Below are 22,243 nucleotides of genomic sequence, written 5' to 3' on the forward strand. Positions count from 1 at the left end.
TTTTGTGGGGGGGGATGCCTTATATTTCAGCGAGAGGCAAAACTGTAAGTAGGTCTTATTTTCGGGGGATGTTTTACTTTGGGGGAAACAGGGTAGTTGCCTTGCAAACCCTACAGAGCAGTTCTGCTCTGTCCTCCTGGGTGGCTGAGTCTGAATCGATTGCAAGGGAATGGTGTTTTGTTTGCTTCTGGAACAATGGCATCGCCTTTTAGTCTGGGGGCTGGTGGAGAAGATCTCCGCACCCCGCAAAGGGAGTAAAGGGCTAAGGCATGGCTGAAGGACTGGGACCTGGCTGATGGAGGTCCCTTTCCGCCGCCCACACTTAGTCGGCTACGCAGCAGAGCCAGTTCGATGGTGCAATCTCCCGTGCGCCTTGCAAGGATTGAAAAGGGGAGTTGAAAAAGTCAAAGCGAGGAGGAGCAACTGTGGCCGGCCCTCCGCTGGTAACCCTGCGACCAATCAGGACGCGAGCCCGCTTCCAGGGACCAATCAGCGCAGGGCCTGCAACTGCGCGGGCCATTGGGGCCGCGGGCTCGGCGTTCCCAGGAGCCGGTGGGTCGGAGACAGGCCACAGTGACGCCGCCGCTGCCCAGCTGCTCGCACGCAGTCGGTCTTCCGAGCTGATCAGCCGCTCCTCGCTCGCTGCTGCACCATGGATGCTCCGCAGCCGGTTGTTAACTTCGGTGCTGGGCCCGCCAAGCTGCCGCACTCGGTAAGCCCCCACGCGCGAGCACGCGGGCTGTGGGTTGGCATCCCTTTTGCAAAGCGCGCGCGCCGGGTTCGCAGCACCTCGTGGTCGGGGGTTCGTGTGCGCGCGGGGAGGCAGGCTGCTGCTGCCATCGGCCGGCACCGCCCCGCAGACGAGCGGCTGCGGCTTCGGGACCCGGGGTTGGGTGCAACCGCCGAGTGAAAGCGCTGATCGCTGCTCTCTCTCTGAACGCCATCCGTGTTGGGTGCCAGCACCAACGGCTGGCAGTGTGAATGAGGGGGTGGGCGCTGGGTGGCACATGCCGCGATGGTTGCGGGAGCTGTAGGGTAGGCAAGCGCTGCAGTTGTGTTTTGTTTAGACACTTGGCTTTTCAAAAATTACTTTTCAGGGCTTAAGTAGAAAGCAAATGTTTTGAGAATGACGTTGGCAACATATGTACAAATGTGCTGGACACAGTGGATGGATGGATGGATTGTGATAAGAGTTGTACGAGCCCTCAATAAAATGATTTTAAAAATTACTTTGGACTAGAGAACCTTAACTGATGCCGGAGAGTCGATTCCGACTCTTAGTGACCCACAGTAGAAATTGCTTCTCTGGGCACGAGATCAGAAAGCTGATGTCATGTGGTGTGTTTGCACCACCGACTTGGACTTGGGGTAGGTAAGCAGCCCAACATGTAACGCTACACATAGGGTAGGTTCTTTTTGGAGTTGTGGTCACGCGTTGGGCTGCGATCCGCATGGCCCGGTGTTGGAAAGACTGGGATTTCTACACTCCCCCTCCGCCCCACCCCCGCGTTAACAGTCTGGGAAAACGCACAGGGGTCCGCTATGGGTCAGCATTGACTCGATGGCAGTGAGTTGAGTACCCTTCCTTATAGGAGCCTTGGCGGCCTAGTGGTTACGCGTTAGGTTGTTAACTGCAAGACCAGCAGTTTGAATTCACCGCAGCTCCCCCTGGACAAGGAGGAGGCTTTCTATTTAAGTGACGTTACAGCTTGGGAAACTCACGGGCAGTTCTACCCTGCTTTATAGGGTCACTATGGGTTGGCATCGTCTCGATGGCAGTGAGTGGATGAGTGGCCCTACCTCGTAATGCCTTCATTTACTTATTTATTATCTGCTTGCCCACTATCGGTAAGTGAGTATTCAAACTTCATTGGGCATTGGGTGTACTACATTTGGTTCTGGAGTGAATGGAAAGATTAGAGAGCACCAAGGGCCCTTACCAGACCCTGCCAGCAACTTCCAGAGGAATTCACTCCCTGCCTTCCCAGCAATTTCAGCTCCCTCATTCTGACACTTAGTGTCCTCAGCTAGCCCCAGCTGTGAGGAGGCAGTCTCTAACATGCCTTGCATCCACTCACAAGCTGCCACTGCTGTGTTTTCTGACCAGATAAATCTGATCATGTGTTGTGTAGCACCGCGTGACAGAGCCAAGAACTTTACAAGGATCTATTGTTGAACCGAGTAGCACTCCTCTGGAACGGAGCCTCGTCTGTGTGTGGTAAGAAGACAGAAGGCTGCAGTTTCAGAGGGTGAAGGATGTGGTGCTTTGGGGAGGGCAGTTGTTCGAAAGGGAAAGCACCACATTTTCCCGTTTGCTTTGTTAAGGCTGTGTATTTTAGGGGCTGTGAAAACCTCCCTCCTTATTTGGAATATTCAGTGTATTTCCTTTGTAATTTGCTATGCCTTAGAATGTAGTTGTCATGGGGTTTACTTCTTATTCGTTTGCCTTCTGCGGCACCGTCCAACTTTAAGGGGTGGGGGTTGTTTTGTGTTTGCTATTCTCTTTCTCTCTAGTTGGTTCTATTTCATGGAAAAAGTGTCATTGTGAACCTAAAAGTGATTGCCATCTGCAGTTTGAAAAACAACAAAAGCGACCATAGCTTATTGGATTGAAGGGGTTTATTTTCTTTAAAACTCTAGTGGAGCTGCTGGTGGTTTTGAACTGCTGACCTTGCTGTGAACAGCCCACCCTGTAACCACTACTCCACCAAGACTTGTGCCCTGCTCCAGCTCCATGTACCCATGGAATGTTATTTGCACTTTGACTGCCCCATGGAGAATTTCCAAAATCCTTCCTTTATTGCTGCTCTTTCTTTAGTCCCTCCTCTAGTTTAGAAGTCCACATTCGTGGCACTTGCTCTTGGGCAGTGGTTCTCAACCTGTGGGTCCCGCGACCCCTTTGGTGGTCGAATTACCCTTTCACAGGGGTCGCCCGATTCATAACAGTAGCAAAATTACAGTGATGAAATAGCAACGAAAATGATTTTTATAGTTGGGGGGTCACCACCACATGAGGAACTGTATGAAAGGATCTCGGCATTAGGAAGGTTGAGAACCACTGCTCTTGGGGGAGGTATGTCTCTTGGTTAACCCTGAAGAAATGTCCTTCTTTCTTCTCAGCTTCTGTTTCTCGGTTCCTAGGAGGTCTTTGTATGATGTAAGTAGCTAATTTTCCCTAGCTCTGCCAACCATGACATATTTTTGAACCACTGTTTGAACCTTGAACCACTGTTCAAGGAAGCTTTTTTAGTTTATTGACAAAATATCATTTTTATTTCTTTTTTCCAGAGTACTGGAAATCCAGTTTAGATTATATCCTTCTTAGCTGATATCTTTTAAGGAAATCTCTAATAGTGGGTGCCTCTGTAATACAGGAGTGGATAGCCCCTACCTGCTTTGTGATTCAGAACTTTTAAAAATGTAGCCATAGGTAGCCATTATTGAACACTATCATGGACCTCCATGGACTCAATACCCATATTTGACAAGATTTTGCTAATCTTATTTCAGCACACCACACCCCTCAGGTTATTTTTAATCCAATCTCATATCCTGAAATTTGGCTGAAATACCTCAGTATGCTTCTCTCGTTGAGAGAGAGAGAGAGAGTGAGAGAGAGAGAGAGAGAGAGAGAAGTGCCTTTCTTTTCAGTTTGTAATTAGGCAGAGAAAGAATTGCCTTTTTTTTGGTTTGTGTGATTTGGGTTTAACGTGACCTTGGGGGAAAGACAAACAGATGGAGCCTCTGTTTAGTGCGCTTGTTCTGCAGGGGGAAGAATGTCCCCCGCTCCACTTTGATTGGCCACCGCACAGGCTCCAGCCGCACATTGACCCTGAAAGGTAGAATGTGGTTATGAAGCATCTCGGCTTAGTAGAGCTTCAAGAACCATAACGAAGGAGAGGCCAAGGACACAAAAAACAATGAATGGCATTCAGTTGACTCAATTCATGGTGCTCCCGTGAGTGAGAGAGAGCGAGAACTGCGCTAGGATTTTCAAAGGCTGCCTTTTGGGGAAGTAGTTTTCCATGCCTTTCTTCTGAGGTGTTTCAGGGTGGACTCACACGTCCAGCATTTTAGGTAGCAGACCATTTAACCACCAAGGAGTCTGGCCCGCACTGAGCATGTCCTTCAGACCCTCTGAGCCTCAGCTAAGAGACACCCTCTTTATATTGGGGCTGTGGATAAGGATCTCGCCCATAGGACTGGTGATAGTTGAATAACATGATGAACATAGTTAATGTCACTGAGGAATGTTGAAATGGCAGATCTTACCTATCTGTTTACCACCAAATCAATCAACCATCAATCAATCATCAGTCAATCACTGCCGTGACCATGTTGTCTGGATCAAATCCCTGGGAGGACTCTTTGTTTTGGTTTTTAAGTTTTCATTGTGAATTAGACAAATGTTTACAGAGCAGATTATCAGTTTTACATTCAACAGTTGGTACACATTTTGTGTGTTTCGTTCGCATTCCTCCTTTCCTCTGGATGAGGGGAAACTGGTAGCTGCATTGCAGATGGCCACTTATGGGGGTTTGTATTTACTTATCTTGATGAATTTTTAAATTTTGGATTAGTCTGGGGGAGGGAGATAGATTACATTTCAGACCATCCTTGCCACTCACTAAAGCAGAATTAGAGCATTGTCTTTGAACTATATATGCCAATTGACCTTGGTGTCCCCCAGGAATTATGGTCCTGATCCCTGGGAGGACTCTTAATTCAACATGCATTTCCTACTTCCTGCTGCCTGATGGGGGTGGAGGGTGGTAGGGGGGCGGCGGAGTCCCCCACCCCTTGACCCCCTTCCTCCGTCCATCCCTTACCCTTGCTTTAGTCTGGCATCTTAAACAAACAAACAAACAAAACCATTCAGCAATCTAGACAAAGCTAACAGTCCTCCCGAGCAATTCTGCTCTGTAACACCCGCAAGGCCACAGTGAATTGAAGTGGACTGGCTGACCCGAGTGTGTCAGGTCTTTTTGGTACCGGTCATTTGGGCCTGATTTTCCTCTTCTTCCTTGAACCCAACATTTCATATGTCCTAAAACAGTGAGTTTGAGTTTATACTTTAGCTTTAAGAAAGGTTTGTTGCAGGGATTTTTTTTTGTTTGTTTGTATATTTTCTAAAAAGTCTTATCTTGACAGTTAAAGAATTACCCTCAGAAAAATTCTGTATTGATTTTTTTTTTAATACAAGGGAAGTGTTACACATAAAGTTGTGCCTTGTGGAAAAACAGCATCTTCGTGTGGATCCTGCTGCACTGACACCCAGCTTGAGTGTAGGCTGCATCCGGGCTGTAGGTGGTCCTGAGAAGCCCCCCGGCTGTGCAGGCCTTGGGAGAGGACTTCAGCTCCTTCCCTCCTTCCCTCCTCGCTCTCTGCTCTGCTGAGTTCAGAGGGAGAAGTGTGCCCGACATGCGGAAACCATCTTCTTTCTTTTCCAGGTGCTGCTGGAGGTACAGAAAGAATTACTAGACTACAGAGGTGTCGGGATTAGTGTTCTTGGTAAGATTTACTTGTGGATTCTGTGAATGTCCAAGTTTAAAAGAGAACTAATTTAAATGCATCTGGCCTAGTAGAAGGACTACTGGGTCTCTCCCTGTAGGCCTGTGTAGACACGCTTTTTAACTCCAATTATTTGGGTGGGGTGACTAATAGAGGCTATTTTGAAAGCAGCCTTTAAAGGCAAGCCCAGTCTCTCTGCCCACAGCCGGTAGTGACCTGGCGCATTACATACATCTCTGCATACTGTTTCATAATTTGTTCTGGCTAATGACAGACAGCATTTGGGGTGAAGACCTGTTCATTTGCATAACAGTAAAGGCTTCTTATTTCAATGTATAGTTTTTATGTTCTGTAAATATTCATAAAAGTTTAAGAGTGCAAGAAGCCTTTTGTTGCAGATGGATTTCTTGTTTAGTTTCTCTCGCCAGTATGATAGGGGAGGAGCCCTGGTGGCGCGCTGATTAAGTGCTTGGCTGCTAACTGAGAAAGCCGAGGCTGTCCACTTCCATAAAGGTTCCAGCCATGGCAACCGTACGCGGGGCAGTTCTACTCTGCCCTGTAGAATCCCTGCGAGTCAGGACAACTCAATGGAATGAATTTGTCTGGAGTTTGGAAGAGGGATCTTTGAGTGTTAAGGTTCACTTTCTTTAATATTTTTGGGGGGCTGGTGGTAGTGCTGGGGGGTGTTACGAGACTGTAGTGTTAACTGTATGCTTGTCACTGTTAAACTTTGTGGGTGTGGACGGGGGTCATGTATGATTTCTGTGAAGCGAACTCACCCCAGGGGGGTTCTGGGCTCTCGTGAAGGCAGCATGGTCATGGAGTCCAGCTCTTGGAAACCCAATGAGGACTTAGTAAATGTCTCCTTCAGTGGGTTGACCCCTTGACCAACTACAGGGCTGTGACTAGACTGGGCTGTGCTCAGATGCCTGCAACTTGAAAATCATTTTGGCTCCTGCCCCATCTACGAAAGCCTTTGGAATTCAACCAAAATTCTGAATGCAGAAGCGGTGACATTTCCCGTGGGACAGTTTTCCTTGCCAATCTTGCCCTTAGGGCTCTCGTTTGGGTTTGAATTGGAACTTTGTGGTATCTTTTCCTCCACAGAAATGAGCCACAGGTCCGCAGATTTTGCTAAGATTATCGACACCACAGAGAACCTTGTGCGGGAGTTGCTGTAAGTTCAACATTTTATTTTATTATTCTTTTCTAAAACCACGTTACTGGGATCTAGTACAAGATCTCATACCATTCCATAGTTAAGTCACATCAAACAGTATTCTACAATTACTACCACCGTCAGTTTCAGAACATTTTCTTCTTTCATGAACTCCTTGATATCGGTTCCCCTTTGCCACCCCCGCGCCCCCACGGATCCCCAGGGGCCCTTTTTGTACGTGCTCTCTTCATGGGTTCATCAATTCTGGGTTTCATAAACTGCAAACCGAAGAGCACTTCACAAAGATTCAAGAGGGCTACCCACAAAGACAAAATACTTCAGAGATAAACCCCAGTATGACAACAAAACAAAACAAAAACACAACCCATAGAAAAGATCGTAAACCCGGCTAACTTGTGTTCCTCTTATTTAGAAGTCCCTCAACCCCAGGGAAAGAGCCTTTCTGGGTCTTTCAGGTTTGGGCAGCTCCGTCCGGAGTCCTTCCTGACGTTGCCTGGCTTATCAGCGAATCCCCACTCTTCACCCTGGGACTCCATCTTGGCCTCTAACCTTCTCATTCACAAAAAAGGCCAAACAGAAGAGAACAGGATTAAGACCCACCCTCACTCTGATATGATAACATAAACAGCAACACAAAGGAAACCCGTTTACTTGTGCAGGAGCTAGGACTTACGATGAATTCTTTTGGGGGGCAAAATTCAACCCAAAACCCTAGGAAAGATTTTCCAGCACCGTGGGATTAGACTGGCTTAAAAAAAAGGATTTAAATGACAAAGAAATGGTCATCTTTGTCAGCATTAATTCACTGATTTTTGCAGTGCCTCTTGAAGTATGAGTCTCCGTCAGAATCACCCATTCAGGGAAGGTGATTATTAAAAATTCTCAAGTGCTTGGCTCCACTAAAAACAAAACAAACAAGCAAACAAACAAAAAAAAAAAAACCGAAAAAAAACAAAATTCACTGCCATCGAAACACTTCTGACTCACAGTGACCCTATAGGACTGGATAGAACTGCCCCTGTGGGTTTCTGGGGCTGGAAATCTTAATGGGAGCAGAGTGTCTCATCTTTCTTCCGTGGAGCAGCTGGTGGTTTCGAACTGCTGACCTTGCTTATTTTCTATAGGCTCTGAACTCTGGAAACCCCAACTAAAGTGAACACTTGTAGGTGATCTGTACTGACTTTCCTGCCCAGAGGGAACCTTGACCTTAGAGGGTCACTTACAGGAGAGCTTTTGTGTGTTACATAAATATAGTCACATATTCACACACATATATGAAGTTGTTGATTTTCCCAAGTGAAAAATTACAGAATTTTCATTTACCTTCTATTTATGCTGACTTGTATTCATTTAACAAGACAAATATATATATTATTTAGAAAAATTAATTTTCTTCTAAGCCAGCTAGTCTCGCAATTCTCAATCTATCTCAATAGTTTCGGGTCAGTTTGACTGGAATGCAGTTAATCCCAGTAAATCACTTTCATTCATGAAAGCATTAATTAAATAGTAGATATAAACGTACTCAAAAAGTTCTTAGAAAATAAACATCAAATGTAAGACGGACAATGCGGTGGAGATTGACATACCGACAGCCCAAGTGACCCTTACGGCATGTCCAACCCAGAATCTCAGATGTCGTGAACTGTTAAATCCTATAAACTTTATATCAATAGGCAGTGTCACACAGTTTCATTTTTTAGTTAATAGTCTATACTGATGTTGCTTTTAAATAACATAAGTTGTGTTTTAAAGAAAATGTGCGGTCTCGTTCTTGTGTCAATTTGAGACAGTCCCAAAGAGATAGGTATTTGAGAAATGTCTGTAAACCTTGTTCTACCGAGCCACTGCAGTGGGCCTGGCGTGGGTCAGAGCAAAGCTTCCACTAATCTCAACTGGAATCTCACCAGAAATTCGTCCTCTTTCCAGAAGCGCAAGGAAGAGTCTCAGAACTAAATCTCATTGGCCAAGTCGGGTCATGCACTTTCCCCCAGAGCTGGGGTTGGTCACCGTAGCCCACGTTGACTGAGTGCCGGAGGAATGGCTTTTTAAAGGAAACAAAAAAAAACTCAAAAGCAACCTCACGGCTATCGAGTCAATTCTGACGGATAGCGACCCTACAGGACTAGTTAGAACTCCACTCTGAGGGTTTCTGAGATTAAGCCTTTACCAGAGCAGAAAGCTGACTCTCTCCCAGAGTGGCTGGTGGTTTGAACTGCCGACCCTGTAGTTAGCAGCCCAACTGGTAGCCACTATGCCACCAAGGCTCCTTTTAAGGGAAAACTCAGGTGTTATTACTAGGAAGAAATAGGCTCTATCCGTACAGTGCCTAATCAACATTCGCCAAAGGAACGGCTGCAACATAGCCCCGGTAGTGAGGATGCTGCAGGACTGGGAAGTGTTTCATCCCAGTAACAACAAAGGCACGGGTAGATAAATGACTGACCACGGGACACAGAGGTAGTGGGATTGCACTGTGTGTTTTGTTGTAAGTCAACTGGCAAAGACATCCTCAGGCTTTGGCTCTGAGACTGTGTATTAACTGCCACGGTACTTCTCTACAGAGCCGTTCCGGACAACTACAAGGTGATTTTTGTGCAAGGAGGTGGCTCTGGCCAGTTTAGCGCCGTCCCTTTAAACCTGATTGGCCTGAAAGCCGGCAGGTGTGCTGACTACGTGGTGACGGGAACTTGGTCGGCTAAGGCTGCAGAAGAAGCCAAGAAGTTTGGGACCGTAAATCTGGTGCACCCCAAACTTGGAAGCTATACAAGTAAGTCATGAGACATGGCTGGACAGCAGAATGCTGACTAGTGGGTAACCCTCAGATGTCATGTGACCCCTGCCCGGGGCGGACTGCTAGTGTTAGTAGTTTCCTCCCCTTGGGGGTAGGTCCTTTGGTGCCACTTCGTTGGGTGATTGATTGGCTGGACTAGCTGAGAGTATTAACAGACTTGTGAAGGAAGACTTACAGGTTCATGTAGCTGAAAAGTTAGGGGCTGGTCTGGCTTTAGGTATGGGTGGATCCAACAGTGATGTTAAGTGCCTGATAACTCGGAGGTAGGAAAGCTTCCCCATCTCAATTGGCTGCAGTTGCCCTTGACCTTACATTCTCCCCATTTCACTGCCCTTGCCTAAGCATCCTCATTAAGTCGCTGCCTGACTTCTCCGGTTCCCCTGTCTGGACCGCCACCATGCTGTGCCTGAGTCTGAGTTGAGCTGCAGGTGGAACGGGCTCCATTCCATCGGGACTAACCGTGAGGGCTGGGGCGTAGGGAGCCCAAGAGGAAACCATTAGACGGATAGATGGATAGATGCTGAGTGCCCAGAAATAAACTGAACATTCACCATGCCATCCTGGAAGACTTCCCCCCAAGAGCAGATAAAGGGAGTGGAGCACCTCATCTCCTTAGGATGTTGCCTGTGATTCTAATGCAGGATTCCAGGGTGTTTGCACTTGGGAAATGCTTTGCAATCAGGCCATCTTTTCCTGCAAAGGTGGGGACATCAGCCTCCTGGCTGATTCTCATCTCCAGCAGGAAAGAGGGGTGCGAATGTGGAACATGCCATACTTTTCTTCTGCGACAGAAATTCCAGACCCAAGCACCTGGAACCTCAACCCAGAAGCCTCTTATGTGTATTACTGTGCAAATGAGACAGTGCATGGAGTGGAGTTCGACTTTGTGCCCGATGTCAAAGGAGCAGTATTGGTTTGTGACATGTCCTCGAACTTCCTTTCCAAGCCAGTGGATGTTTCCAAGGTAGCGTGTTCGAGCCCGTTTTGGGGGAGCCCACTTCTTAGCTATTAGAAGGATTGTAATCCATACTACTTGATGCTTTTGGAGTGGAGAGGAGTATAAGGTAAGATTAGCTCTTTTGTGGAGACAACGCGAGCTTGGAAGAGTGATAGAATTCTCGCCTTCCATGCAGGAGATCCAGCTTAGATCCTGGCCAGTGCACCTCAGGCACAGCCCCCACTCGTCTTGTTGAATGGAAAACTGATGATTGGCTCTATAAGCCTTCATTTAATTGACAAAAAGTTAGGTATACAGAGTGAATAAGACTATGAAAATCTGTAAGGCCATTAAAATGGTGAACTTGGTTTAGTACCTTATGGGTGACAGGGACAGACAGACACAGACACTCGCGGCCTAGGAACTCTTGAGCTTTCTCTGCCTCTCATAAACCAAACCCACCCAAACCCACTGCTCTCCAGTTGGTTCCAACTCTTAGCGACAGGGTTTCTGGGGCTGTAAATCTTCCTGGGAGCAGACAGCCTCAGCTCTCACCTGAGGAAGTGCTACTGGGTGTGAATGGGCGCCCTTGCTGTCAGTGGCACAACAGTTCCCAGCAGTATCCGCAGGGCTCCTCTGTCCCCAATAGAGGTTCCTTTAAGGGAATGGAATGGGCGTTAAATAATAACAGCTCCTTCCCTATAAAACTACTTTGGAAAGCAGATTGGGAAGCTTAAATGCATTTGTGAAAAATGATCAACTCCTCCTAAAACAGTACCCTGTTCTTTTTCCTAAGTTTGGTGTGATTTTTGCGGGCGCTCAGAAGAACATCGGCTCGGCTGGGGTCACGGTGGTGATCGTTCGTGAAGACCTGCTGGGGTTCGCTCTCCGAGAATGCCCCTCCGTCCTGGACTACAAGGTTCAAGCTGGAAATAAATCCTTGTACAACACGCCGCCCTGCTTCAGGTAAGCCCAGGACCCCTGCTGTGGAGCGGTGGAGGCTCTCCCTCCTGCCCATCAGGGCCGAACTGGGCTTTCAAGGAAGGGGACCTGCTGGTGCTGGGGAGCCCAGCAGGGTGCGCCACCTCATTCTCCTCGTATTGTCCTTCTGTACTTTCTTTGATCAGCTTTTCTCCTCGCCGTTTTTCTTTCCTGGCAGCTGAGCTGTTTTTGTTTGGTCTTTCGTCCAGGCTCTGGGGTTCACCATTAACCCCCAAGCTCTCTGAAGATAAAGTATGTGGCCTGCATCTCAAATGACTAGTGCAGCTTCCCAAGGAGGGACTTTGAAAGGCCGGGCGCGCCTCCCCGCTTTTCCTTTTATTCCCTTGTTGGGTCTGCTGCACATGGAACATGCCGGCTGGCAACGTGCGAGGCTGAAGGCGGCACTCCCAAGCTCGCCTGCCCCACAGCTTCCAGCTCCGGGACTTCACGGGTGCTTTGTTCGATCTTTACACCTAGCATCCAGCAGTTGTCTCAGAAGTCCTCCTCCTGGGGTCAAGTCACTTCGCCTGGCTGTGTGTCGCTGTTGATAATAATACTACTGTCTTCATCAGGTGATTGTGAGGAATAAATGGTGATGTAGCTGGTTACCCATGAGAAGGCTAACTGCAAGGTCAGCAGTTTGAACTCACCAGCCTCTCCGAGGGAGAAAGAAGAGGCTTTCTACTCCTGTAAAGAGTGACAGTCTTGGAAATCCACAGGGGCAGTTCTGCCCTGTCCTATAGGATCGCTATGAGTCCCAGTGATCTCAATGACAGTTGAGTGTACGCAGTGCCCTTAAACCTGGTACAGTTGAGTCGCCGCTGACTCATGGTGTATGTCCAGGTAGAGTTGTGCTTCAAGGAGTTTTTCTGAAAGTAGATTGGGAAGCTTTTCTCCCCAGGGGCCTCGGAGTGGACTTTAAACCTCTACCCTGTAGGTTAGCAGCCCAGGGCTGAACTGGTAATACTACATAATCCTGGGACTCTGATTAATGTGATTAGTGGAAGCGCCAGAGTGTATGCATTTAGCTTCCTGGGGAAGCTATGAACTCATAATGCAAGCAGTGATTCTTTATTTTCACCCTTGGCCTTCGGGTCAGTTCCAGGACTCATGGTGACTCCCATGTGGTAAAGACTAGAGCTGCCCCATGAGGTTTTCTTGGCTGTTAACTTTCGGGAAGCGGATCCCCAGGCTTTCTCCCATGATGCCTCTGGGTGGGTTTGAGCTGCCAATATTCATTAGGTTAGCATTCAACTGCAAACTATGTTCTGCAGTCCTCCCGACACCCCTGCCTGGTAGATCTTGTTCTCAGCCAAGGCCGTCCTATTTCTGAATGACGAAGTTGGGAGCAAGCCAGGATCTGGCTCCAGGGGCTGGGAGTGCCCGTTCCGTGCCCTGTTGCGCTCTTGCCCCAGCAAACCGGCCAGCATGAAAGCGTTTGTGTTTGAGGGCTGCCGTCTTAGGAAACCAGTGAGCCCCATCTCTTCCATGCAGCAGAATTTCTCAGTCATGGGGGCCGGGGAGGAGGTCTCTTAAAAGAGGCTCCAAAGAAGGGGCTCTCGCTCGTCCAGTCATTGCTCCATGTGGGAGAGGACCTTTTCTGAATTCTTTCCCCCTTAACGACCTAATTTACCCCAGAAGAGAAGGGACGTGTTGGCAAGCTTGGCATTCAGAAGGGAATTTCTCCTGGCTCTCCTCACAGCCCCCAGGGCACAGAGCAGCTCATTGTTTTATGATGTTCTGGGTGCTTAACTCTCCTGGTCACTTGTAAGCCCCAAACTGCATGTGCCAGAAGAAGCCAGCTCCTAGCACAATCACTACGGGTTCGGTAGGCGCAATTGTACAGCGATAATAAGTAAATATTATAGTAAAGTTATAGAGAGCATGAGAGATAAAAGAGATATATAGAAATAAATGGAGTCAGACACATTTTATGATAGCATGCTCACCTCAGCCCCGCTTGGTGGTTCACATGGAGGGAGTGAGAGCGAACTTTAATGCTCCCCAAGCTTTTATAGTCTCTGGGGACATTGGGGACGTGCAAGCCCCCACATTACAGGTGAAGACATACGTCACAGGAAAGGGTTGTGCTACAGGTATTACAGTGATGGGAGGAGGTGATCTAGGGACATATGCACTACAGAAGGAGGGATTGGGGGTGTACATATAGCAAGATAGGCGGCAAGATAGGCGGATCCTAGATTTCTGGTAACAGCTTAACTAGACTTTGGGTCTCCATAGGAACCATTATCAGTTGGGTGTGAACTCCGCCCACAGGAACCAAACTGATGGCTTTAGGCTCCAGCATCAGGGAGCAGGCCCACCCCTGTGGTGGGATGAGACAGCAGTCTGGCAACTGATTGCCTTCAAGGGGGGAATGCCTGAGCATTTGCCCTCCCCCAACACTGCATGTGAAGGATGTAAGCGGTGGGGGGTAGGGAGAGGGTCTCGGTCTTATCTGCGAGGGCCACCTGAGCTCTGGGCTTCTAGGCAGTGGGAAATCGCCAACAGGCACCCTTGGGTTGGTTCCGTTCCGGTTTGCACAACGGCACGAAACCCCTCCCGGCCCTGCGCCCTCCATCCTCGCAGTTGTCCTTGCACTGGAGCGCGTTGCTTCAGCCACTGCGTCCGTCTAGCTCATTGGGGGTCTTCTTTTGTGTTGCCCCTCCACTCCACGAAGCACGGTGTCCTTCTCCAAGGACTGCCCTCTCCTGACATCCCGGCCAAAGTCCATGGGGACAGAGTCTCGCCATCCTTGCCTCTAAGGTATCCGTGCTTCCCAAGCAGACTCGGTGGTGGTTTCCGCAGTCCTTGGTACCGGCAGTTTTCTTTGCCAGCCCCACAAGTGAAATATGCTGACTCTATTTCTGTCTTCACGTTTATGCACTGATGGTGGGTCCAAGCCAGATGAAATCCTTGACAACTTCGGTCTTGTCTTCGCTAATCCTATGGTTGCGATGGGTCCAGTGGGGAGGATTTGGGTGGTGTTCACCTTGAGCTGTAATCCGCACTGAAGGCTGCCAGCGTCGATCGCCATCAGCAAGTCTCCAGTGCTTCCTCATTTCCATGGAAGCAAGCAAGGTGGTGCCATCTGCAGACCACCGATGGTGAATGAGCCCTTCTATTGTGATGCCGCTTTCTTCTCCCTGGGATCCGATGCTTCTGATCATTTGGCCAGCGTGCACACTGCACACGTGTGGTGAGAGGACACGCGCTGGCCACGACAGCCTGGAGGCACATTTGTGAGCCTCCGGGGCAGGAATAAGCAGGGAGCGGACTGGCATTGGTGGGTAGGTTTGCGCCTGCACAGTGGTGGGAGCTGGCCGGAGAAGGGAGCTCTGGACCTGCCTGAGGCAAAGGTCACCACGGACTTGGGGGGCGGGGGCAGGCAGAGAGCACTCCCTGTCAGGTGAAGTGTGGCCCGAGAGGGAACAGGAGGGACAAGTATACCCTCAGGCACCTTCATCACCAAGAGTGATTTTTTAAATTAAAAAAAAAAAAGAATGCCTATGTTAGCCTGCTCTGGCCATACTAGGGTCAGAGTCAGAAACAAGGGCAGTGTGTCCTTTTCAGACAGACGGGGATCGTGGTGACTGAGGCCATATTTGATCAGGGACTTGTAAATGGAGACAGTGCAGATGCTCACAGGTGTACTGACCCTTGGACACACCTTCCAATCCCTCCGCTTTCACTTGTTTTGTGCCCCCCTCACCAACCCTTCCACTTTTAATTCAAGCCCTGGGGTTAAAAGTAGAGTCACGGGACCAGGAAGAAAAGGAAACAAAGGCTCTATATCTTTGAGAAATTGCTGTAAATCCGTTGTGAGGCCACTGGTGAGGTTCGGTGTGGAACGCTCCCCCGTCTGTGTGGGAGACCAGGGTGGATTCCTGGCAGCATGCTTCAGGCGCAGCCCCCAGCTGGAATCGACTTCGTGACAGGGAGGGAGGGAGGGATAACTGGCTTCAATGGAACTTCCACACGAGCACAAACGAGCAAAAAAAATCTACTTTGAAAAATTGGTTACTGAAACCTGAGCTTGATTTTTGTGCAACTCTTTTTTAAAATACAAATCTGGTTTTATTTATTTTGAAATCTAATTTTATTTTAAAATTCAATGCATGGAACTTACCTAATTCAGCCGGCGTAGCCTTTAGTGCCCTACTTGCTATTTGCAGTGAATGCGGGAGCACAGGAATTGGCTTGCTCTTGATACTTGAGTCGTAGACTTTGGATGCTTATTTAGTGGACTTTGGTACATCCCTGCATACATGTTAATTTATTCACACTACACATTTAACGATGGTCCGGTAATAGCAAAACAACAAAAGGAACCAAAACCCCAAGCCTACCTTAAAGATTAATAAAGAAAACCCACGTCAATCTCTTATCCTCCTCCTCAAATACTACATTTGTGAGTTGTATTTATATCAAAACTGAATGTCTGAAGCATCGTTCTGGTTCTCCAACCAGCCCGCCGTGCCCCAGTTGGATATGCCGCAATAATAACGATTATTTTATTCTACCCCCCGCCCGCCCCCCAGGCAACCCAGTGTTCCTGAGTGTCTTTGAAGTATAACTTGGGAAAGTGTGAATACGCTTTTTTTTTAAAGGCATATGCTATGTCCAGAATGACATTTAAACCATTTCAATAAAAGCCTATGACAAGACATTATATTCCCATAGGCCCTGGTTGTTGTTTCCAATTGGGATCTCGCTCCCAATATCTTAGACTCTAACTATGATTGGGGACATTAAAATACGGACAAGCCGACTGCAGGTTGTGTACCTTTTTAGATGCTTTTGTGCGGGCGGGCACTACCATGACAAGCTGAGGGCTCATTTGCAGCACCCCCATGTCCCGGACCAGAAACTCGCAGCTCCGTGGTGAGAGCAATCCCCAGAGGGAAGCATGAAGGTTTTACAAGCACCCTCCTCAGTTAAGGAGCATGACGTTGACAAGGCACTTCCGAACACTCCAGAACTTCATGCCACATGGAAGTCCTTTCACAGGGCCTAGTTTGAAAAGATGTGTCTGTGTTTGTTTGTACATCTGCTTCCATCAAAACAAAGAAAACAAACAAACCTGAGAGAGACGGGGGCCTGGGAAGTGTGTTTTCACTGTGGTGGAGAAGCAGCCGTCCAATAGTTGCTTTGCAGCCCTGAGCTCATGGAATTGGGGGGGAATCAAGGCCCACGTTGCCATTCTGTCTAACCCAGGATAAATGAAGCCCAGTCAGTGGTAAAGAAACCCAGGCCCAAACGTTCTTCCCTGCCTGCCTCCACAAGACCTTTTTTCTTTTAAACATGGCATGACTAACTGAAGAATAAATTTGCTATAAAAATTTGCTAATACAAATACAAAACCCAACAATCTTGAAGCAGGCCCCTTTTCTTATCAAAACGGATAAGTACAATGGACAAATGAAGCAGAGGACCCGCTCGGAGGGTTTAAAGCGTTTCCACCCAGGGGCAGCTGAGGCGCGGTGGGGCAGGACCAGCTCTGGAGCTTTCTCGTAGAAAAGTGGTCCACATGGTTTCCTAAGAAGGAGTCCTGGTGGTGTCATGGAAACGTGTTGGACTGCAGTCTGCAAGGTTGGCAGTTCAAAACTATCTGCCGCTTCCGGGCTTAACCAGTTATAATTTCAGACACCCCGGGGAGGTCGCTATGAGTCTTCATCGACTGGATGGCATTGAGGTTGGCTTTTGGTTTCTTTGCTGCTCCCTGGGAGACACCATCTGTTGGTCTGGTTGGCAGCACCTAATGTTAAACACTGTGTGGCTACTTTATGCCCTTGTCCGACTGCTCCACAAGTCCACAGGGTCAGGGGCTTCCCAACAACCAGGAAACATTTTGCTGGGGTCCTTTTGGCCTGTTTTTTTTGTCTTTTAAAAATCATTTTATTGGGGGTTTGTACAACTCATCACAATCCATACGTACATCCATTGTGTCGAGCACATTTATACATTCGTTGCCATCATTCTCAAAACATTTGCTTTCTACTTGAGCCCTTGGTATCAGCGTCTCATTTTTCCCCTCCCTCCCGGTTTTTTTTTTAAACTCTTAGTACACGGGGCCCATTTTTGCATGCCTTTAAGGAAATGTTCTATCAAGAAAACTAGTGAGCAACAGGAAGTTAGAGAACCTGTTGTTAAGTAGAGTCAGGGCCCTTGACTTGTTTTTGTGTTTTGGTGGTAAGATATGTGTAACACAAAACGTAGCATTTTAACCATTTAAAAATGATTGTGATAACACAAATATAACAAAGCTTTGGCCACCTCAACATTTTTTACGTGTACATTTCAGTAACTTTGATTATGCAGTTACATTCATATTATACAGCCCTCCCTGCTAACCATTTTCATAAAGGACAGTGGCGTGTTCCCACAAGGTCGTGGAAGACCCCTTGTGTTTTCCACACTGCACAGAAACGGCGCCTATAACTCGTCAGCATTTTGAAGCGTACAGCGCAATGGCATTTAGCGCATTCGTGGCGTGCCCCACTCGCCCCCGGGATTTCCTCATCCCCCGGAAGGAAACTCCGCAGCCCTTCACCGAGTGCCATCCAGTCGACGCCGACTCAGCGACGCTGTAGGGTAGAACTGCTCCTGTGAGTTTCCGAGACGGAAACTGTATGTGGGAGTAGAAAGCCCTGTCTTTCTCCAGGGGACAGGCTGGTGGTTTTGAATTGCCAACCTTGCGGATCGCAGTCCAACTCATAACCACTGTGCTATCAGGGCTCCCAATCCCTTAGCAGGTAGTCCCATTTTGTTCTTCCTTCATGCCCAAGCATGCTGGCTGGCTTTTCTTTTGTCTGCTTCTAATGACGTTTTTTACGACTGCTGCTTAAATATCTGTATCTCTGTATATGTTTTTTTTTTTCAAATGTCTTTCCCCGTTTCCAGTGCTGTATTAAGTCGGTTTTCCTTTCCGCTTTGGTTGTAGCATCTACGTCGTGGGCCTGGTCCTGGAGTGGATTAAGAACAATGGCGGTGCTGCGGCCATGGAGAAGCTGGGCTCCATTAAATCGCAAATGATTTATGAGATCATCGATAACTCTCAAGGATTCTATGTGTAAGTCGATGGGTTTTGTCATCTCACGTTTTGCCTGTGTGTGGTGTACTGGGTGCTTGGGAACAAATGGACGCTGAATTGCTGGTGACCTTGGATGAGCTCTTCTGTGTGCGCCCCCTGGCTTTGGGGCCTGTCCCCCAAAGTAGGGACAGTTCTCACACCACCTCGAGCCCTTGGGAAGAACGTGGCTTCAGCACGGGGCCAAACACTTATCCCCTTCTTTTCTGTGTGTCGCTCGGGCAAAAACATGCTCGTTTGCCAGCAACTCTCAACCCACTTCTGCTGGCAAGGCGGCTCTTAGCATAAACGTGGACCAGTGTCCGTGAGGCCCTGGGAACGCATGGGCCTTGCGCTCCTTTCTGGTCTCAAGTAGTCACAGCTTTAGTGGCTTCAGTTCATTCTTTCAAAATTTTGGGGACCAGAAGTCCCGAACCAACGTGTCTTGATTGTGTGTACCTGTGAGAGCGTTTTATATATACATCTCCAGCCGCAGAATTGACACCTCTTTATACTTACTCATCAAAGCCAAAGGACCTCTGGTGGCTTACTGGGCGACCGATTGAGCTACTAACTAACCGCAAGGTCACCACTTGATTCAGCCCAGTGTTGCGCCCTCCTTCTCTTCTGGTCTGGAGTCGTGGGTTGCACCTTAGTCTACTAACCACACAGTCATCAGTTCAAGCCCACCAGCCACTCCACGGGAGAAAGATGAGGTTTTCTACTCCTGTAAAGAGTTAGTGTTGGAAACACACGAGGCAGTTTTATGTCATTCAGTGGCTGTGATTTTAGTTGTTTTTTTGTAACTTAGCAGTCATGAGGTCTAGGGATTTTGTTTGGTTGTCACAGTAACAAGCACAACATTATCTGGCTGACAGTGACATAGGCATTTGTGCTGTCTTTGAGCTATCAGTGAGCCACGTGGGGGGCAGGAAAAATGACACTACAACTCCAACGTAGACTTGTGTGTTTTAATGCACTACCTGTGTGTGTGGTCGTGGTGTTCTTCAAACATTTAGTAGCCTGTTGCTGCCACTTCTGCCCCACTAAGACTTGTAGCTTGCTCCTGTGACTGCTTGGCCTGCAGAGCCTAGTCACCAGTCCTGGCCTTGGGGCTTCTCTCTCACAGAAGTGGCAGAGAACCCTGTACCTCTGGGGGAGGGAGCACCCTTACACGAGTGCCTGCTCTGCAGTTCGGTGCCCAGAGAGGGAAGTGCTTGGTCCCTGAGTTAGTTAGTTTATTGTGCCAACCTGGCCGATAAACATGTGTGGGGTTAATTGAAGGGTGGAGGGATAAATGGCCTTTCTAGTCCTCTTGCTTTGTGATGGTCACACCAGGGTGCAGCTGTCTTAGCAGTTCCCTGCTTCAGCTTGCAAGGCTGACTTCCTGCAAGACATCCCCGAGGAGAAGCCACATGGACCTACCCCAATGCAGCCCTGGGTGCTGGAGCACCCATGTGGAGACCCCTGCCAGTGCTGAGATGCTTACACATTCACTGACTGGACTTTCTTCCTGCAGTCGGCATCATTGCGTCTGTTTTGTGAGATGGAGGAGGACTTTGTGGATTGGTGTTGGACATATGGGTTAATGGGTGAATATAGGACTTGTGGGCTTGGGCATGGGTTGGGATGTTTTCTTGATACACTGTTAACCTTTATATAAAACTCTCTCTTTTACATGAGTTTCTGTGGAGTTGTTTCTCTAAAGTACCCAGACTAATACAGTCCCCAAGAACCTTTCACCCTAGACCTTGGCCTTGGGGAGAGGCCCCCCGAGGGCCCCTCAGTGCTTACTGGAGCCATTTTAACATGCAGGTTCAGCAGAAGCCTGCCCGAGGCTTTTACAGCCAAAGGCTACAGAGTGTGGCGTGAACTTTGAGCAGGGCCATACTGGTCTGGCTGGCTGAAGCAATCCTTGAGTGGCATTAGAGAAGAGGGCAGAAGTGTTTTCAGGAAGGCGGAGAATAGACCGCACCAAGGTACACGGGTCTGGGGAGCAGAGAGAGGGGCTGCCTGGAGGGCATGGGTTAGGCTGCGATTAGGACAGTGGGCAAAAGGCCGGAGAACCTGTCTAGTTTACCTTTTCAAAGGCATTTATCCATGCACACAACTGTCCATGCAGCCACAGCCTCCCGTCTACTCTCGGCCATTTTCCTGCTGGGCTCTGGGCTTCCTTCTTTGGATGGGGAAGTTGTCTCGAGTCCCAGCTTGCCGAGAACTGCCTGAGACCCACTGCTCTGTTAAACTCTGCTCCACTTGTTTCTCTGGAGAAGTGTAGGCACAGAAGTGATGCCACCTGGAGATCCCTGCACATTCTCATTCCTGGGGTTCCTTCCTCCCAGTGCCTGCAGGCTGGGCATTTCCCTACAGGCAGCCTGCTAGGAAGCCAGCGGTGGAAGGCCTGCCCTGAGGGCCCTGCTCCCCTTTTCTATCAGCCCCAGCACCCAGCGCTCCCCTATGATCCCTGGGAACAGCCCTGGGAACATCTTGTTTCTATCACCCTCCCCTTGGCCACCTGCCCAGAAAATGCTGTCTGGGGCTGAGGTCTTCCTGTGAGACATTGTTACCGGAGTGGCCTTGGGGTTCAGCGTTGTTTCTCCTCAGAGCCCCTTCCTGATTCTGTAGGCTCCCCATCTCCTGGGGCAGCCCCTCGAACGAACAGTTGTGGGTGGTTTGGGGGGGCTAGTGGGGGCTGAGCCCGACAGAACTGGGAGACCAGAGAAAGACAACCAGGGAGATCAGTGAGTTTACCCCATACAATCCTCGTCCCCCACATGCACAGGCTGACACCGAGTTGAGCAGCCTGGTGGCATTTGGGATTGGAAGCCTCACCTTGTCACTTACTAACATGTGACTTTGGGCAAATGCCTTAATTACTCCAAACCGTAGTTTGGAGTACTGCCTGTCCACTGGACCCAGTGATAGTGCACACGACTTCTGCTGGTCATACACATGAAGGGGCTAGGCCCACCCACTGTCATTGAGTTGATTCAGACCCATGGAGACCCTACATAGGGTTTCTGAGACTATGAATCTCTTTGGGAGCATATAGCCTCATTCCCAAAGAGTGGCTGGTGGATTTGAACTGCTGACCTAACAGTGAGCAGGTCAGCACTTATCCCATGGCAACTCCAGGGCTCCTCCAGGTGAATGAAAAATGGTTATGCATTGGGGTGTGATCCACATGGTCAGCAGTTTGAAACCCCCAGCAGCTCCGCGGGAGAGAGACTGGGATTTCTACTCTTGTCAACAGTTACAGTCTGGGAAACCCCCAGGGGGTCGCTGTGAGCCAGCATTGACTCGATGGCAGTGAGAGTGAGAGTGATTATAGGCGCTAAGACCATGGGTTATCATGTGCATTAATTTGGGTACAGCACTAAACACGGTGCTTAGAATATAGAAAGCAATTCCAAAGTGTTCGGTCTTGAATACTACTATTTGCGATTATAATTCTGTAATTCTCTGTAAATCTTGCTATGTTGGGCACAGTTTCTTGTCCTTAATCGTTTTCTCCTCCACTCTTTCTCAGAGGTGCTGTCTCAGGCCCCGCACGAGCTTTTGAATGGAGACTGAGTCTTCAGGTTCATGATTTCAGGAAGCTGTTACTGTTGGGATATTTTCTGCCCTCATGGTCGAATGGGTAAATGCGGGGGTGGGGAGGGTGAACTAAGTACAGATTTTTAATACTTCCTTTTTATTTTACTTTTAATTCAATGAAAAGAAACCCAAACCAGCTGTGCTTGAGTCGCGCCCACTCAGGGTAAGCCCATG

At 48.6% G+C, this 22,243-nt stretch overlaps 1 protein-coding gene across 2 annotated transcripts in view; it reads left to right on the plus strand.

Moving 5' to 3' along the window:
• The first annotated feature begins 583 nt into the window (after positions 1–583).
• PSAT1 (phosphoserine aminotransferase 1) overlaps positions 584–22,243 on the plus strand; it is a 27,693-nt gene continuing 6,033 nt past the window's right edge. The window contains exons 1-7 of one of the 2 annotated variants that reach the window (XM_004713907.2): positions 584–712; positions 5,451–5,511; positions 6,619–6,688; positions 9,256–9,461; positions 10,277–10,449; positions 11,219–11,388; positions 18,347–18,475. In XM_004713907.2, coding sequence (XP_004713964.1) covers positions 653–712; positions 5,451–5,511; positions 6,619–6,688; positions 9,256–9,461; positions 10,277–10,449; positions 11,219–11,388; positions 18,347–18,475 — 869 coding nt within the window. In that variant the 5' untranslated portion in view covers positions 584–652. Of the gene's footprint in view, positions 713–2,124; positions 2,219–5,450; positions 5,512–6,618; positions 6,689–9,255; positions 9,462–10,276; positions 10,450–11,218; positions 11,389–18,346; positions 18,476–22,243 lie in introns of those variants that run through there. The other variant, XM_045288508.1, reaches the window with a different exon arrangement.

Source organism: Echinops telfairi, unplaced genomic scaffold, assembly GCF_000313985.2.
Source record: "Echinops telfairi isolate 266 unplaced genomic scaffold, ASM31398v2 ScPeMD7_1;HRSCAF=3_1, whole genome shotgun sequence".
In the NCBI taxonomy this organism is placed as follows: Eukaryota; Metazoa; Chordata; class Mammalia; order Afrosoricida; family Tenrecidae; genus Echinops; species Echinops telfairi.